Raw genomic sequence first — 17,780 nt, forward strand, 5'->3', positions numbered from 1 at the left:
GTCTGTACACAGGTTGGGGAGTGGGCGGGTGGAGGCGCTCTCCCTCTGCTATCAAAGACCACATAAACTGGTCTTGGTGACCAAACCCAGGTTTCTGGATCCTGTCATGTCTGCTGGGCCCCCGTCCACTGTTAAAAGTTGCTTTAGAAAAGGATCAAAAGTGCACAGACGCTTTCATAAGGCACAGACAGATTGTTGCACGAGTCATGTTGTCAGGGACTTGGAGGAGACAGGGAGACAACTTCCAAGAAATGCTGAGAGGTCGTGTGTTCCTGAGCCGGAAACCCCAGGCCAGAGCTGGGACAGGGCCGGGCAGTGGGGGGTCAGTGCCGCTCCCTCACCGCAGCCTTGCACAACCCCGTTCTCGTCTGGAATGACCTACTCAGGGTTCTCTGGGGCCTTGGGATGGTTTCTGGGGCCAGAAAGCAACATTGAGCAGCTCCCAAGTCTCCCTGGCAGGACCTCAAGGTGGCCATTGGTGGGTGGGGCCTTTGGGGCTCTGCCTAAGGCCATTTTGGCGGCAGCTCAATGACCACAGGTGCCCCATATTTCTAATGAGGCAGCTCTGCTCCAGGGGGATTGCTGGGGGTTCCCTTAAGTGGACCTGAGGCAGCAGGACGGCCAAGAAAGCCCAGGGGTTCCCTGAGGCCTCATCGCCCTGGGCTCTACTCCGGTGTCAGGTGGGCACCTCCCCTGCCCCGTTCCCCCAGCACCCCGCATCCCACATCTGTGAGCACTCGGCAGACGTTTGCTGAGTGACTATGTGAGCATGAGCTGAGGAACCCTCATCACCAGGCTTCTGCCCATTCTGCACCCTTCGGTGAGCACCTAGTACGGCCAGCAGAGGACCCAACACCAGAGCCACTGAACACAAGCTGGGCTCTGGCCCGTCCTCCTCCAGAGCTCCTTACAGCCTCTCTCTGGTCCCAGTTCTCAGCCCCACGTCCACAACAGCCTGTGCTGGGGAGCGGGGTGGAATGCTGGGAGCTGGGCGGTGGCTGGCGCAGGGAGCAGACACCCCTAGTGGCTGAGGCCCAGGAACCCCCTCCAGGATGCACTGGAGAATGGGGGGCTGCTTTGCTCAGGAGCAGCCCGGCTGTGCAGGGGCTCCAAGCAGGCAGGGGCAAGGTCACAACAAACAGGTGTCTGCTGGCCTCCCCCGCTGCCCCCAGAACCCTGGATGCTGCAGTCCGGAAGGGCACACAGGGGGCGGTGAGCCTGGAGAACAGGAGGCTGGGGCAGCTAGGATGGGGTCACACAGCCCAGGAAGCTGATGGTACAAGGCCCTGCCCTTGGCCTCTCCCAGAGTTGCCCCCTGGGGCACCCAGGTAACCCAAGACCTAGGGCTGGAGCCACCGCCTGGGTAGCTCAGTCCCCCTGGGAGGGGGCAGGCTGTGAGCACAGGAGCCTGAGGAGAGGACATGGGTCCCTTCTGGGCAGGGGCACAGAGGGGCTGCCGGTGCCCAGCCTATGCAGACGGTGTCCAGGACACTCCTGGGCCAGAAGCCCAGCCCTGCCCCCTCTGTCACGTGGGCCCCTTTCCCCGGGACGCCAGTTCTCACCTGCCAGGCAGGGACACAGGACCATGGCCCCATGCACGCTTCCCCAGGCCTGCTGGACGGGCAGGAGCGGGCTGTGCATTCACAGCACCTTGAGTGAAGATTGGCAGTGTTTTCTTAGTGGCGCGCCCACCAGGGGCTCAGATGTGACACCACAGGGCTCATGTTTCCCAGGGTGACCACGTGCAGGTGCCTCTCTGGCCCAGTGCCAAGGCACATAGTGGGTGTGAATAAAGAAAAGTGGTTCTTCTTCCTCCCGCCCGCTTCCCAAGACACCCTGGCGGGGCCACATGTGTCCCTTGGAAGCACCAGAGCCAGCCCTCTAGCGCACAGCCGGAAGCGTCTGCCTCCCAGAGCACCGAGGCTATTTATAGTGGCTGCAGAGCAGGTTCAGCAGGCCACTCTCACTTCCTCCCAGGTAACAGGTCACCAGGAGAACACCTGGCCCATCCTGGGGCCCAGGCTCCCTGTCACTGGGTTCCTGGTGGCAGGTGTATGTGACCCCAGCTGGGCAGCAGGGAAGGGCAAGGGCTGGTCCCCCAGCTTCTCAGACCACTGGGGTATGTGACTGAGTCTCAAATCTGGTCAGGGGGACGATGCCTGCAGAGCACTGTCCCTGGTGACGAGACCACAGGGCCGGCGCAAGGCTCGGCCCACTTCCAGCACAGGGGAAGCGCAAGGTGCCTGCCACGCCATGGGCCGGGCCCCAGGGCTGCCTGGATCCTCAAACTCTTACCGGGGCTCCCCTGGGCTTCCAGAACTGTCAGAGATGCTGCTGCAGAATCCAGATGTGGGCGCTTCCCAGACTCACCAGGCAGAGCCAGCGCCCGAGGCCTGGAGGGGAGGGGGGCGGGATCAGGTCAGAAACCCACGGCCACGCCCACCCGGAGGCAGCAGTTGACCCAGACCTTGAGGACCCAGGCCATGGACTGGTCTTGGGGAACCTGACTTCCTGTGCTGGCCCGTCCGGCTCCCGGGAACTGCGGCTTCGTGAGCTCACAAGCTCCCTGCACGTTCTCTCCTCCCCTCTCTTGGCACGTCCAGAACAGATCAGGAGTTGAGAGGAAGACACACACTGCTCGTTGCAAGGGTCTCAGCTTTCTAGAACCTGTGCGGGCTTCCCTAGAGTGTCCGGCGCTGCACGTCCAGTTAGGGACACAGAAACAGGGCCCGAGCAGAGTGGCCCAGGTACAAGAAAACAGGGGTGACCTGAGCCAGCCCTGGGCCCCAGTGAGGTCTGGGTGTCTGCAGAGCTGGGCCTGGGAGAGGGGTGGGCAGGGCCAGGGCCCCAGGAACCGCCAGCAGGCTGGCCTGAGGGTGGGGGGTCCCAGAGCCTGGGATTCCAGCTGATGTCTCCGTTATTAATGGACACGGCCCTCGACACCTGGCAACCAGCAGGAGATCAGCTGGAAATCGAGACAAGCACCAGCCACAAAGCCCTGGTTCCTCCTGCCCCCTGGGAATGCCCACGGCCCCGTAAACGTCAGCCCAGGGAATATGGAGGGTGACATTTCCAAGGCCAAGTGAGTGGCCCACCTCAGAGGTCCTCCTCTCCCCTCCCCTCCCACACAGAGCCGCCCTGTCTCCCTGGAGAAGGGAGGGCCCTCGAAAGGTCGAAACATCTTGCCAGGGAGTCAGGTGCCAGCGTGAGAGGATGCCACAGCCCGAGCACCCTGCCGCAACCCCCCAGATGTGCCTCCAAGAGGAGCCCCGGGAACGCCACCCACCAGCGGAGGAGCTGCTTCGGCTTCTGCTGTAAACAATGAGTTATTTTTGCCTCCCAGGCAAACGGCTCTCTCCTCAGCCCGTCCTTGCAGTTCTCTGTTCAGGCCTCTTACATTCAAAGGTGGCTGCGTCACATCCCCAGAGAGCGGAAGGTGTCAGCCTTGCTAAAATCTGAGCTCCAGATTGCACATCCCTTAGCGTTAAATAAGCACCCCAGCCGGCCCTGCCCAGGACACCGCCTGCTCCCATCCCTCCCTCCCTCCCCCTCGCACAGCCGGCCATCCACCCCCAGAAAGAAGCACTGCACAGTCAGAGGGCGCGTGTCCCAGCTGAAAGGTCCAGGGGACTGGGGACCTGCCAGGCAGTTCTTGAGCTTGCTCTTGGACGGCCTTTGGGGGCAAAGACCTTCTGAGCTAGAAGCTGGGCTCGGACCCCAGGACTCCGCATCCTGCCCACCACTGGGGAGTGCAGGTGAGGGAGGGCTCCTGCCCTCAGACTCCTCGGTGGCCCAGGTGGCTGCCCAGCCCAGTGGGGCTGCAGGATGGTGACTGCTCTGGCCAGGGCTCGCTGGCCACTACGGCCTGTAGATCTTGATGACGTCTTTGATGGGCCTCCGGCAGATGGGGCAGCAGGCCCGGGGCTGCCTCTTGAGCCGCAGGCCACAGCCATGGCACAGGCACATGTGTCCGCACGTGTAGATGACCGTGTCCACCTCGCCATCGAAGCACACGGTGCACTCGCCGTTCCTGCTGCCTGCCAGCTCGGGCAGGGAGAGCCCTGGGGACACCGGGGGACTCAGTGGGGAGCTGGGGGCGGTCACTGCCAAGGGGAGAAGAGGACTGGTCACCCATGTGGCTCTTAGGCCGGCTCTGCCAGGCAAGCCGCAGAGCCTCGGGAGCCCCTGGAAACCCACCTTGGTGGGCAGGGGGGTTGGGCACCTTTCCTCCCCTTCCACCCCCCAAGCCTCAAGAGTAGGTGCAGCCGGCAGCACCCGCGGGTGCTGCATCTGTGCAGCCTGACCCTCCCCGAGAAGCACAGCCAGGGTGAGAGTGGGTGGGGGAGGCCCAGGGAGCCAGGCGGCCCCCCGCCCAGCCCTGCTGGGGTCTGCACATCCTTACCCAGGGACGACTCTGATGAGGATGACTGGTTGACACTGAAGGTCACGTCTGAATCACTGTCATCCTGGGAGCCGCTGAAGGACCCTGAGGGCGTCATGGTGGCAGGGCTGGACTGCAGGGTACCTGAGACCCAAAGAGACTGCATGAGGGGCCACAGGACACACCAGACACTTCTCCTCTGCCCTGTCTCACAGGATGAGGACTACTCCCAGGGCCCTGCTGCAGTCCAGGGGCCACAGGTGTGAGGGCACCTGGCTTCCTGCCTTCAGTTTCAGAAACAGCCCTGGGTGTCCTCTGGGCACTGACACCCTGGCACACATCCAGGTCAGGGCAAAAGGAGCTTCTGCCCTTGATCCAAGTGGTGCTTCAGGGAAGGACTTGGAAATCAAGGCAGGCTCTGGAGCCCACCTGATAGGAAAGAAGAGCTCGTCCCATGGAGAGGTAAGTGGGCACTGTAGGGCCCACCCTGAGGCAAGGACCTGACACTAGGAGGGGATTCTGATGACATCGGTTCAACACCTAGATCCAGCTGTTCCTGAATCCACCTAACATACTCCCTGACTTCTGAGCTATGTGTGCCCACAAATTTCCCTTTTGCTTAGGATACTTGTAATGGGGTTTGTCACTTCAGTTACAAGATCCCTGACTGCTAGTGTGGTCAACATGGAAGAGTTTTCCTCCCATACCTGCTGCTGATTTAGATAATAGGCCATTTCTTAGGATGCAGAGAGCTACCCCTTCCCTCTCTTGAAGAGGGGAGTTTAGATAATGCAGTGCTAGAGTTGCACTAAGATAGGGATCAGGGACAAGTCCCTGGCTGCTGGGAGTCCCTTCCCTTCTATTCTCTCTGCCTGACCACTCAGGGCTCCTGCTGATTGCTTGGGAGGTCCTGGAATGGGTGAGGGTTCAAGGCTCAGCTTTTGCAAGTCTAAGCAGGAACTTGGGCAACACATCTCAGGTTGGGACGATGTCTGATGCTCCTCAGAAAATAAACAAAAGACCTAATAATCACCCCAACAAGCAGCCTACCCCCACCCTCATCCCAATGCCAGCATTACTACTGTAAGAGCTAAGGGTCTGTGTGGACCCCTGCTGGCACTGCCTCCCGCTGCATGGCAACCCTGCCACAGGCACAGCTCCCCACACAGAAGGAAAGGAGGCTCAGGAGAATTGGAAATTGGCCCACCATCTTCATGGCTGATCAGCTATGTGACTCTGGGCCCGTCATTTAACTTCCCTGGACTCCAACTCTCTGGTCTGTAGATGGGGACTGTGATACCAATTTCACAGGGTCACTGGGAGAATCGGGAGCTGTCCACGGCTTCTGCCAAGCTTGGACCTGAGAGTGGAGCTCTGCTCTCTGGGCAGCCTGCCCTGACCACCACCTCACTCTGCCAAGCCGGCAGGTGCCCCCTGCTGCAGCACACTAATGTGGGTAGCTGCCCCCGTGTCTGGGAGCCCCTCCCAGGTGTGGTGTGCCTCCTGTGTTCTGCCGGTGTCCTTCTGCAGCCAGGGGCCTGCCCCAGCTTGATGGTTCTTCACGTCTAGGCACTGCATGAGCAAGGCAAGACCCACCTAGAAACAAGATTGATCAAGCCTCCACCCACTCTCTGTGGACAGTGTCGTTCTTGTTCCCTTTTCCATGTCATTGAAATGACTTTTCCCCCTACACTTAATATGCTGCATATAAGCCAGGCGCGGTGGCACATGCCTGTCATCCCAGCAACTCAGAAAGCTGAGGCAGGAGGATCTTGAGTTCAAAGCCAGCCTCAGCAAAAGTGAGGAGCTAAGCAACTCAGTGAGACCCTATCTCTAAATAAAATACAAAATAGGGTTGGGGATGTGGCTCAGTGGGCGAGTGCCCCTGAGTTCAATCCCTGGTTCCAAAAAAACCAAAAACAAACAAAAAAAGAATCCTTCATGTTTTTAAAAGATCCCCAAATAGTAAGTCGACAGCCTCAATAAAAACCGTGCTGGCCATTTACTGACTGCATACAGCCTTCTCAGCGCAGGGCCATCACCTGTCCAGCTGGCTGGTTCAGGACGCGGTCCAGGGCAGCAGTGCGCAGGGACGCCGCGTGGGCACTCACCGAGCAGGCGCAGCTGGCCGGCAGCGCCTCCGCGCACGGCGAAGAAGGCCCAGAGCGGCTGCGTAGTGTCCACGCACAGCAGGCGGCCGCGCGGTCGCCCGTTGATACCCAGCAGCACGTCGCCCCCTGGCCGCAGCGTGAAGCTGAGCGCGTCGCCGCCGCTGGGCACGGGCCCGGCGCGCGCCACCACCCAGTACTCCTTGCGGTCCAGCAGCGCGTCGGGGTCGGCGGGCAGCTCGGCGGGCCGCAGCGCGCCCGGGTCGCATGAGGTGATGCCGAAGGCCAGCGCGCCGGGCGCCGCCAGCCCTGGCCGGCCCACCTCCACCAGCAGGCTCTCGCCCGGCCGCAGCGGGCGCTCCGAGAAGACCAGCGTGCGGCCGCCGTCGGGCCGCGGCGCGCAGGCCACCTTGCGGTCGGCCGAGAGGCTCACGTCGGGCCCGCGCGTCGCGTGGAAGCGCAGGTCGGTCTCCAGCAGCGCCGGCGACGACGCGGGCCGCGGGCGGTCGCGGGGCCCGCAGGGGATGGCGGCCACGGCGTCGGCGGGCGGGCCCGGGGCGCGGCCCAGCGCCAGGTGGCCCAGCTTGGCCACCACCTGGCTGTTCTCCAGCTCGTTGTTGTCGAAGTTGGCTGCGTCGTGGCTGCTGGGCGGCAGGCAGGCGCTGAAGCGGGCTTGGCCCAGGCGCGCCGGAGTCAGCGTGTCTGCGAAGGCGCTCTCTGCGGGGACACAGGAGGGTGGTGAGGATCCCGCGCCTGTCCTGCAGCCCGGGTGAGGGAGGAGCTGCCACCTCTGCAGGGCATCCCGCCCTCACCCCGCCCTGCCCCTTCCCTCCCTCCCATCTCTCCTTCCTCTTTTCTCTGTCACCTCTCCTCATGTCCCCCTCTCCTCTTTCTTTCTCTCCCTCCCTTTCCTGTCCTTCCTTCGCATCTCCCCTCTCCCCCCAGAGCTTTCCATACATCTGGGCGTTCAGAGGACTCTCAAAGTCCCCCATTGACTGCCTCCACCAGAACACAGTCCCAATGAACAGAGCAGCCCCCTTATTTGCAACCCTAGCATGCGACACGCGACAGGTGCTAGTCTGAGCCCCCTTGAGTCCTCACAGCCCTTCTGAGGCAAAGGGTTGGGCAGCCCAGGAGGGCAGCGGCCCCCCTCTCCCGCGCCTGGCTCCAGGACTAGGCTCTGCCATCGGTGCTGCCTGAGCGAAGGCGCTGGGCCAGTCTCCCAAACTGGAATGAGTAAGGTCTTCCCAAGAGATGGACTCCTTCCATAAAAGGGTTTTAAACAAATATTTTCGAATAAATTTTTAATGATGTGAAAAAATGTTCTGGACACGTTATGTTAAGTGAAAAAGCAAAATAAAAATATTACCATCTAGGTAATACAGGTCTCTACAGTTGGCTCAATGCATCTGTATTTTCTGACTCCCTAATAGAATGGGTGTCCCTGGGCTAGGGTCTCTGCCAGCCTGTCTACCAGTTGTCGGGGCTGCCGCTGCCTGGGGAGAAGCTTCTGTAACAATAGTTTACTGAGTGAGGTCTGTAGAAGACACTGCCTGTCCCACAGAATGACATCACCATCTGGGAAAGAAATGACACTGAATAAATTTTGAAGACCTTTTCGTGACATTGCTAACCATGATACATAAAAGGTGTTTTCTAATACTTTTGACACCCACCCCTCCAGCAGAGATTTTGTTCAATGATCCCATTCTGCAGTTTGCATCATGGAAAAAGAACTTCTTCCTCTTCAGTTTTCCAACATACAACAAAACCTCAACAATGAACATGGTCTGACAAGCTCCGGACACCCCAGGCCCTGGGGGGGGGGTCTGATGGTTGCCCCACACGCCTTCCACTTAACGGGGGTCCACAGCTTCTTTCAGAAAATCAGGAGGTGGCTAACCAGGCCTGGCTGGCATGGTGGCAGTGGGCTGGTGTGATCCCTGCTGCCCTAGGGCCCCAGGTGGCCCTTTCCCCACTGTGGGCTCCTGCCTGGGCTCACTGTGCCCCCTGACTTAGAGGGTGCCAGAATCCTGGGGGAGGAAGTCCGTCTAGTTCTCTTGAAGTACGTCTGTGTCTGTCGTGTCATTTTAACGAATGTGCACAGGAAGCCAAGTTCAGGGAAGAAGGGTAAGAGGAGGTCAGTGGCAATGGTGAGATTACGGAGGAGCTTTCTTTAGATTTTTCTATCTTAACCATTTTTTTCCTACAATAAACATGTCTAAGGCAGATTTTTATCAGAAAACACCAATATTTTGTTAAAGTTTTCAATTAACATTATTATTTTGTTAAAGTTTTCAATTAACAAAGTAGGAAAACGCCTGTGATGTAACACAAAGTGACCAAAGGGGTCAAGACTGAACGCAGGGTTGGATTGGATTCTGTGGAGGGTGCAGAGGGGAAGTCGGTACAGGAAGGAAACCCAACCCGGGTTGCCTCTCTGCGTGGAAATTTCCTTCTTTAGGCTTTTCTGGTTTTCTCAGATAGATATTGATTTTCTAATCAGGAAAAAAAAAAAGTACTAAAGATTAAAACAAGCACCCTTTTTGAAAAGCCATTTTAGAGAGGGGCTGTTTCTGGGAGCCTCTTAGGGCCCTCTCCCAGGAACTCCCGTCCCCTCACATTGTCCTCTGCTCCGCCTGGGCCCTGGTCTTGCTACCTCTCTGCCTCTGCTCCCCCTCCACACCCCTTCTTGCCCCTGTGACCCCGACAGGAGCCCGGGCTCCAGAGCAGCCTCCCTCAGCACGGCCCATGTCTCGGGCAGACTTGGGTTTGAGTCCTGCCGTGGTCCTTCCTGTCACTCCCCCTCAACTTACTTAGCTATAATGGAGTAGCAGTGGTCACCTCCCCGACCCCAATGTGATGGGACCACTCTCCTTAACACAGGGCATGGTGCCGGGTGCTCAGGACACGGGAGTTCTGACCGTCCTTCCTCCACTGGTTCAACAAATACCGAAGCACTGGCCACATGCCAGGTGCTGCTGGCCACTGGGTGGACAGAGGTGAGCCAGCAGATGGGCTCCTGTGTCCATGGAGGGCCCATGCAGCGGGAAAGGCAACCTCCAGTGAGGCTGTCTTGCAGAAAACTGACGAAGTGTCACCAAAAGCCACCATCCCATGTGGCTCTGTAAGTTGGGCACACTTCAAAGGGGAACAACTCTTGAGAGGTGCAGTGGGTCATTCAAGGCCACAGCCAGGGAGCGACAGGGCTGGGTTCTCTGAGGCTGTGCACGGGGGACTAGCTCAGGAGTGGGGCCTGGGAGGGGGCCTCTCTGACAGCAGGAAGGGCGGCCACCTGGAGCCCACTGTGGAGGTGGTCAAGAGTGGCCAAGCACACCAGGAACAGCACAGGCAGAGCCTGAGGCCCCGGGAGCCTGGTGTTTGTGAGGCTGGGTCACCACCTATGTGACAGTGCCAAGGTGGGTCCTGGTACACTGTGGCCCTTGGAGAAGGCTGAATCCATCATTTCATGTCCACACACACAGCCCTGTGCCCATGGGCACTGTCCCTGTTGAGGTGGCCCAAGACACACAGTGCTGGCCGAGGGCTGGCACGTCAGATCTGCCTTTTGAAGGTTCATTATGGAGAACCCGCCAGCCCCGGGGATGTCCAGCGGCTATTCGGCCTGCAACCTGAGGCCCCCTCAAGGCCCTCTGGAGCAGGTGGACACACACACACACACACACACACATTTTCTCCAGCTCTTAAGACATGCAACCACACACTCGGATGACCCCCTCGCCGTCCTCACCTCCACTTCACAGAGAGGGACACCGAGGCTCTGAAAGGTGGAGAGTTACTCAAGGTCTCACAGCCAAGGGGTGACAGAAATGGGACGCCACTCCAGGCTTCGGGACTCCAAAGCCAGGCCCCGCACTACCTCGTGGCTGGCTCCCCTCAGCATAGAGCTGCCCAGAGCCTTGGCTCAGCCTCAGGCCAACCAGCCTCCTTGGGGTGGCCCCTCAGAGGGTCTCACAGGCGGCCCATCCTCTCATGGGCACCCATGAGCACCACACAGGGCCGCCGTGCCCAGGCCAGGAGCCAGGAGGCCAGGGGGCTGGAACAGGCCCCGCCGAGCTCCGCTGGGCGTCCTCTGGGGCCTGACCCAGGGCCTGGGATGAGCCGGCTCCTCTTCCTCCCCTCCCTCCTCTCTTAGTCAACTGTGTCTGGGCTGGAAGGACCGCAGAATTCACGTCCCCAGAGAATCCCCCTCTGTGAAGATGGAGAGGGAGGCCGAGCTGCAGACCAGGGGACCTGGCCGTGCCTTCCCGGCCTCTCATTCAGGTCACGCCCTGGTGCAGAAAGGTGAGAATGGCTGGCAGAGTGGGCATGAGGTGCTGGGACTGGCCCATCAAGTGGGCAGTGCCACTGGCTGGTGACAGGGCAGGTGTGGGGTCCAGAGCTCCCTCAGGGCTGCTGGGAAGGGCAGGGCAGGTGGAGGGTGGGCTGCAGCTCTGGTTGGGGTGTGCACTTGGAAGTGGCCATAGGCTGCACATGGTTTGCCCCCCAAGGATTCCTGTGTTGGATACTCGGTCTCTAAGTGGCAGTATTAAGAGGCGGTGGGACTTCTGAGGGTGGGGATTAGTGGGAGATCACGGAGGCCGCTGCCCTTGATCTTGCAGAGGGATTCAGTTCCTGAGAGAGTGTGTTGTTATAAAGAGCCAGCCTGTCCCCCGAGGACCTCTGGCTTCCTGTCTCATCAGGTGATCTTTTCTGCACAGGCTCCCATCATTGTGGATGTCACCTGCCACGAGGCCCTCGTCAGACCAAATCAAGGAGGCCACCCAATCTTGGATTTCAGTCTCCCAAACTATGAGACAAATAAGCCTCTTTTCATTACAAAGCACCCAGCCTCAGGTGTTTGGGTGTGGCAACGAAAAACAGACTAACGTGGAACTGAGGGCTTCAGTGGCTCTCAAGGCCTGCCGACAGTTCAGGTGGCCTGGAGAGAGGGCAGGTGAGGAGACACACCCCTGCCTCATGCCAGCTGCCTCAGGTCTATGAGCATGTTGTTTCCGTGTGCATGTGTGTTAGACAACCGAAGAAAGGAAAAGCAAGACAGTGGCCCTAGGCTAGAATCCTGGGGCTCTCTATGCACGGAGGACAGGCAGGGCGAGACTGCACGCAGGTGTGGGAGGAAACCAGAGGCCCAGGAGGCTCAGGAGCCCCCAAGAAGTGGGCATAGGTCACCTGTGCCGACGGTGATAGGAAGGCTGAGGTGAGGTCCTACCCTTGCTGTTCAGCCAACCCTGTGCCCTTTGGGAGGAGTCTGCCGGGACACAGACTAGCAAACATGAGCCTCAGTTCCTTCTCTGCAAGTCGTTCCGAGATGAGCTAATTGATGGGAAGTGCCTGGCGCAGGGGCCACAGAAGCCACAGGAAGATGGCCACGTGACTGTGTAATGGGGGAGATAGAAGGAGTCCCACGTCTGGGCAATGGGATCGCCAGCTTGCAGGGTGCGATGGCCATGCCGTGTCCTGGACGAGGAGTCCGAGGAACTCAGTAGTGCTGAGGGGAGGGCGCCCGGGCAAGGGGCTCCTTGGGGGTCATAATCCTGGCTGTACCTCGGGGACCCTGAGGGGCCTCAGGAGATCCAGATGCCAGGGAGCCTCCCCGGAGTTCTGACTTACTTGGTCTGGGTGCAGCCTAGGAAAGGGTACTCAGAGCTCCCCAGGGGTCCCGAGGTGCAGTGCAGGCTGAGATCACTGAACACAGGCACCCCTGGCTCCTACGGTGGCCCTGCTCAGTTTCTTCTTCAGAACCCTGGGGCTTTCACCTCGACAGGGTGCCCAGGGCTGGGCCCCAAATGCAGCTGCCACAGCTGGATCTGGGCAGGAGGACACTGGGCTGGGGGGGGGGGGGGAGGACACTGGGCAGGGCAGCAGCTTTCCCAAGCAGGGATCACAGGATTTCTGAGACTTGATTTGGTTCAATTCTGGGGCAATTTAAGTGCACCCCGACTCCATGAGAAGGGTTCCCAGAGAAGGGATGCCAGGTGGTGCCCGGAATGCTGGAATTTCAGATAAACACCCCCCCCCCCCGGCCTCGAGCATGTTCCAAGAACTGCACGGGACATACTTGTACTAAAAATTTTTCATTGTTTATCTTAAATTCAAATTTAACTGGGTGTTCCGTATTTTTATTTGCTAAATTTGACAACTATACCCAGATGCCATTTTTGGGTCTTGGTTTTCAGGCTTTATCCAGCAGGGGCTGAGAGGGGGTGGGGAGCATCCAGGGCTTTCACAGGGAGACCCTCTAAAGGAACACACCACTCCTGGCTCCTTGTGACGCACAGGAGCCCATGGTACTCTGGACACTGCCTGCCCTGTGTGGGCCCATCTGATGCCCAGACACCACCCTGGGAAGCCAAGTTCCCCCAGGAAGTGGGCGATTTCTGAGGTTCTCCATCTGGTGCCTGATGGCACCTGCCAGCAGGGGGGACTTGGTGCCCGCCTAGCTTTCTTCTCATTTGTTAATTATTTTGGTGAGGGAGGGTACCGTGGATTGAACTCAGGGGCACTGGATAACTCAGCCACGTCCCCAGCCCTATTTTGTATTATATTTATAGACAGGGTCTCACCAAGTTGCTTAGCTGAGGCTGGCTTTGAACTCGTGATCCTCCTGCCTCAGCCTCCCAAGCCACTGGGATCACAGGTGTGCGCCACTGCACCCAGCACTTCTGATTTTTATTATAACTTCCCCTGATTACAAATCACTGTAATGAGAAGGGCGGGCCTCATGCCTTCACCCAGGTGTGACCAATGGTGACCTGCTTTTCCCCTGGGAAGGAAACAACATTTATGAGCCTCAATCACATGCCAGAAGCTTTCCCTAAATCATCTTTTATAATCTTTGGAGAGGAAAATAATTTTATTGCCCTTTCTGATTGTAAAAGCATTATGACCCCCCCTTTTTTTAAAGGTATCTGTTAAATGTAAGGAAGTGAAAGTCACCCATGATCCCCTGACCCAGAGACAGAATTCCTTCTGATTTCAACTCCCCTTATTACTTATTTTTGGGATCATTGTCCTGCAGCACCTGTGCCAGGTTTTTCCCATTAATTAGGGCAGCTCAGGGACAACCTGCAGATAAGGAAACCGAGGCCCATGCATGCCACGCTACACACATGTGGACTCTGCCCCTCTCTTTCTTCCAAGGGACACAGGACACTGTAGGGTTCTACGCAGGTTTACAGTGGGGGTGGAGGTGCCGGGCTGCACCCGGGCCTTGAGCATGCTCGGCATGCACTTTTCCACTGAGCTACATCCCCAGGCTTTGGGGACAGTCCATGCACTTCCCAGGTGTATTCAGTCTCATTAAGTCCTCAAAGGCTGCATCCAGTTTGTTTTGGAGATGCTAAGCCATACAAGGGCTGTGAGTTCCCGGTGCTACCTGGAAACTTGGGCTGTGGATAAGGAGGTGGGTACAGCAGGACTGCCTCCCTGCTCTGCAGGAATGAGGAGCTCCGACTCTAGACGTGGGGTCTAGAAGGTTTCAGAGACCTTCACTCTCTGAGTTGAAATACCAAAAGCTTCCATGGAAAGTGGGAATATGGGGGAAATGACAGGTAAGGGGAAGGGGTGGCTATTCACAATCTGATCTGCAGAGCCTGGAATCTAGACCTGTGCTCTGGGCCATTTGCACGACCAGGTAGCGATTCTTACTTAGCTGTTAATTCTTTTCTTTTTGGAATCAGGGATTGAACTCAAGGGCACTTAACCACTGAGCCACATTCCCAGGCCTTTTTGTATTTTTTTCTAGAGCCAGGGCCTCGGTAAGTTGCTTAGGGTCTTGCTAAATTGCTAAGGCTGGCTTTGAAATTGCAATCCTCTTGCCTCAGCCTCCCCAGCTGCTGGACTACAGGCGTGGCCACTGGGCCCGGATTTTTTTCTTTCTTTTCTTTTTTTCCCTTAGCTGTTATTTTTTGAGGGCTTCCCAGATGCTAGATGTAGGGCTATACCCCTTCATGTGTCATCTCATGTAATCCTGCCAACAATCCCCAAGGCAGTATCGTCATGAACCCATGTTAGAAGAAAAAAACTAAGGTACAGAGTCACTTGGCCAAGGTCACAAAGCTCCCAGGGGGGAGCCAGGACTAGAACAGAGGCCTCCGAGACTCCCCAGGCCCTGCCTGCTCTGAACCACTCTGAAGTTCTGTGGCCCTCTTCCTTTTGGGGGAAACAGGGGGTCTGAGGCTGGGTGCATGGGTCTTCCCTCTGTGCCCAAGGGTGGGGATGGCGGGCAAGGAGGTTTTCCCTTAAGGTACATGCTGGACAACCGGACACAGCCCCAGCATTCAGATATGCAAGCAGCGTATTCTGCACTATGGGTTCTTTGCAGCCATGAAAAGGAACAAACTACGGATACACACAGCAACCGCAGGATGGATCTTAAAAATACTAGGCTGAGATAAGCGCCCCCCAGACTGTGGGTTCCACTTACAGGGAATTCAGTAACAGGCAAGACTAATCCATGGTGACAGAAACAGCGGCTGCCCCTGGGGAGGAAGGGGCTCACTCAGGGCAGGTGGGGACTTCTGGGCTCAAGAACAAATCTTCCAAACCCAGCCGCCTTTAGATGTGTCTCTGCACTGCGTCACAGGGAAGTGAAACAGAGGGCTGAGTCCAGACCCCCCATACCTGCTCTCTGGCACCTCCCAGAGATCAAGGCTGCCAGGTTCCAGAGCAGCCTGCAGGTTCAGGGGCCAAGGGGAGACTGTCAGGGGCTGCCAGAGGGATCAGGGAGTGGCTGCCTCCTGGTTATGGCTGTCTCTTTGGAGTAATCAGATGTTTTGGAAGTAAAACAATGCTTGCTAATTGAAGGCCACTCAATTGAACACTTACAAATGGTTACTTTCCTGTTATGTGACCCGCAGGCCGGTAGTGTGACCCGTGGGCCTGGGTGCATCCGAGGACTCATGCCTGCCAGCGTGGATGGACCTAGAGCTCCTGGGGCGGAAGTGCGTCCGCTGAGTGCGTGAGGAATGCGCCAGGGAACAGGAACCAAGGGCTGAACGGATGGGAACCGATGGATGGGTATAGATGACGGGTGCGCCGGCAGGTCACGGAGAGGAGGCAGGGGAGGGACCTGGCCAGGCGCGGGGCACGGACCTTGAACCCCCACCCTCGCGACTGAGCTCTCCCCAAGCCTCACGGGTCAGTGGGATGCGGCTGGGGAGAGTGAATGAGCTGAAAGGAGGCGCCCGTCCAACCCACATCCCGCCGGCGTCCCCTTCTCGGGCGCCACCTACCGAGCAGCTGCACCTCGTCGGTGATGCCGTAGACGTCGATGAGCGCCCAGAGCGGGCCGCCCACGGCCACACCGCAGTGGAATAGCACGGGCTCGCCGTCGTTGACGCTGTAGAAGACGCGGCCGTGGCGGTCGGCCCAGTAGGCCAGCACGGTGTCGCGCAGCGCCAGGTTCTCGGGCAGCGCCTTGGCCCAGTAGCCGGGCCGCGTGACCAGGTCTGGGCAGGCGTACTTGGGGATGTCCTGCACGCTCATGAGCGACGGGTCGTGCGCCGTGAAGCCGAAGCGCAGCGCGCCGCTCCAGCCTGGACGCACGGCCACCAGGCGCAGCCGCACCTGCTCGTACAGCCGGATGGGCCGCTGCGTGAAGGTGACGCCATTGCAGAAGCTGTTGCGCCGTGTAGCCCGTCGCGAGTGACCGTCCAGCCGCACGTTCTTGCCCTTGGCCTGCGCGTGGAAGCGCGGTGCCTCGCCCAGGACTGCGCGCCGCTCGGGGCCGGGGCCACAGCACGGTCGGGTGGCCAGCATGCGCGCCGGAGGGCTGGGGTCTGCAGAGAGACAGGACAGGACGTTAGGCTCCGAGACCCTTCGTCTCCCAGGCAGTTTCCTTTAAAATTGTGTATTAGAAGGTGGTTGATGAACTTTAGAGGGTGGCAGACTGGACCCAAGGGCCACCACCCTCCATCTCTGCCTCAGCAGTCACCTTGCGGTTTCACAAGGGGAGCAAACCTCCCTGTATGGTTGGTATGTGTGTGTACGCGCGCGTGTGCATGTGACACTAGAACTGTTTGGCGCACCCTGGCCACACCAGTTAGTCCCCAGAGCAGAGTGACTTCTCCATTGATCTAGAAGCTTTCTCCCAGGGTCCCTTCTAAGGGCAACAGGACCCGGAGGAGGGTATTTGGCAGCTTTTCTCTGGGCAACTTTTGTTCAAAAGCAAGTCAGGCCTGGCTTAGAAAGCATGTGTCCTGTAGTGAATCCTAAGACACCCTGGACACCCAGCGCTCTGGCACTTCCTGGATGACACAGGGGTCACCCTAACACTGCTCTAGCTTGTTTCCTCATCCATAAAAGGGGCATTACTGCCTGGTGCAGTAATCCATGCCTGTAATCCCAGGGGCTCAGGAGGCTAAGGAAGAAGGATCATAAGTTCAAGGCCAGCCTCACAGCTTAGCAAGGCCCTAAGCAACTTAGTGTGACCCTATCTCAAAATAAAATGTAAAAAGAGCTGGGGACATGGCTCAGTTAGGCATCCCTGGGTTCAATCCCTGGTACCAAAAGGGGGGGGGTATTAATTAATTTGCACGCTGTTGAAAGATGATGTGGATGAAGTCCCTAAATATGACTTGGCACGAAGTACACACTTTGTGCACTAGGACTAATGACCTGACAGTGTCACAAGTTCCAAAGTAAATTCTTGCCAGGATTCTGGGACTTTCCCTCTCCTTACCCACAGAAAATGGAGGCATAGTGAGCAAGTTGGGACTCCTTTCTAAGGAACCCTGCTTTGAAGGGAGACCCAGGTGGCCTCCTTTCAAGCGATCTGGCCACTGTTCTGGAAACCAGGTGACCTGGACTGAGTGGGTATGGTCATCCCCCTGCTCCTCCTCCCAGGGGCGGTTCCTGGGAGTGGCAGGTGGGCGGTCCATCTCTGCTGCCCTCTCCCTACAGCAGGGAGACCAGTCAGGGCAAGTTTTCCCAGGTTGCAGGGAGCCCGGAACAGACAATGGGAGAGTGGCAGCCCCCAAGAAGGAGAAGCCCCTGGGGACCGCTCCTCCCACCCCCAGCCATGGCCAGCACTGTGCTGAGGGAACCTCGAGTTCAGTTAGTCCTGAGGTTGGTGGGAGGGAGGGATGGGGACAATGGGCCCAGGGAAAAGGAAGCCAGGGGCTGAGGTGGGAAGCTGGAGACCCTGTCCACACAGAGCCACTGCCCAGAGACAAGGAGGCCAAGGGCCAAAGCCAAGGACCCACACTAGAAAGAGCTCCAGGATTGTCAGCCATTTAACAGACAGAAGCAAGGGCCAGTATGTGCCGGAC

General features: G+C 58.3%; 1 protein-coding gene across 2 annotated transcripts in view; it reads right to left on the minus strand.

The window, feature by feature from the left end:
- Positions 1-1,922: 1,922 nt before the first annotated feature.
- The window catches only part of NEURL1B (neuralized E3 ubiquitin protein ligase 1B), a 29,454-nt gene continuing 13,596 nt past the window's right edge, over positions 1,923-17,780 (minus strand). For both annotated transcript variants that reach the window (XM_081309693.1, XM_081309694.1), the window contains exons 2-5: positions 15,744-16,289; positions 6,493-7,206; positions 4,403-4,525; positions 1,923-4,103 (exon numbers count right to left, since the gene is read on the minus strand). In XM_081309693.1, the coding sequence (XP_081165819.1) occupies positions 3,859-4,103; positions 4,403-4,525; positions 6,493-7,206; positions 15,744-16,289 (1,628 nt within the window). In that variant the 3' untranslated portion in view covers positions 1,923-3,858. The remainder of the gene's footprint in view (positions 4,104-4,402; positions 4,526-6,492; positions 7,207-15,743; positions 16,290-17,780) is intronic.

Source organism: Spermophilus citellus (assembly GCF_964194105.1).
Source record: "Spermophilus citellus genome assembly, chromosome: 1".
NCBI lineage: Eukaryota > Metazoa > Chordata > Mammalia > Rodentia > Sciuridae > Spermophilus > Spermophilus citellus.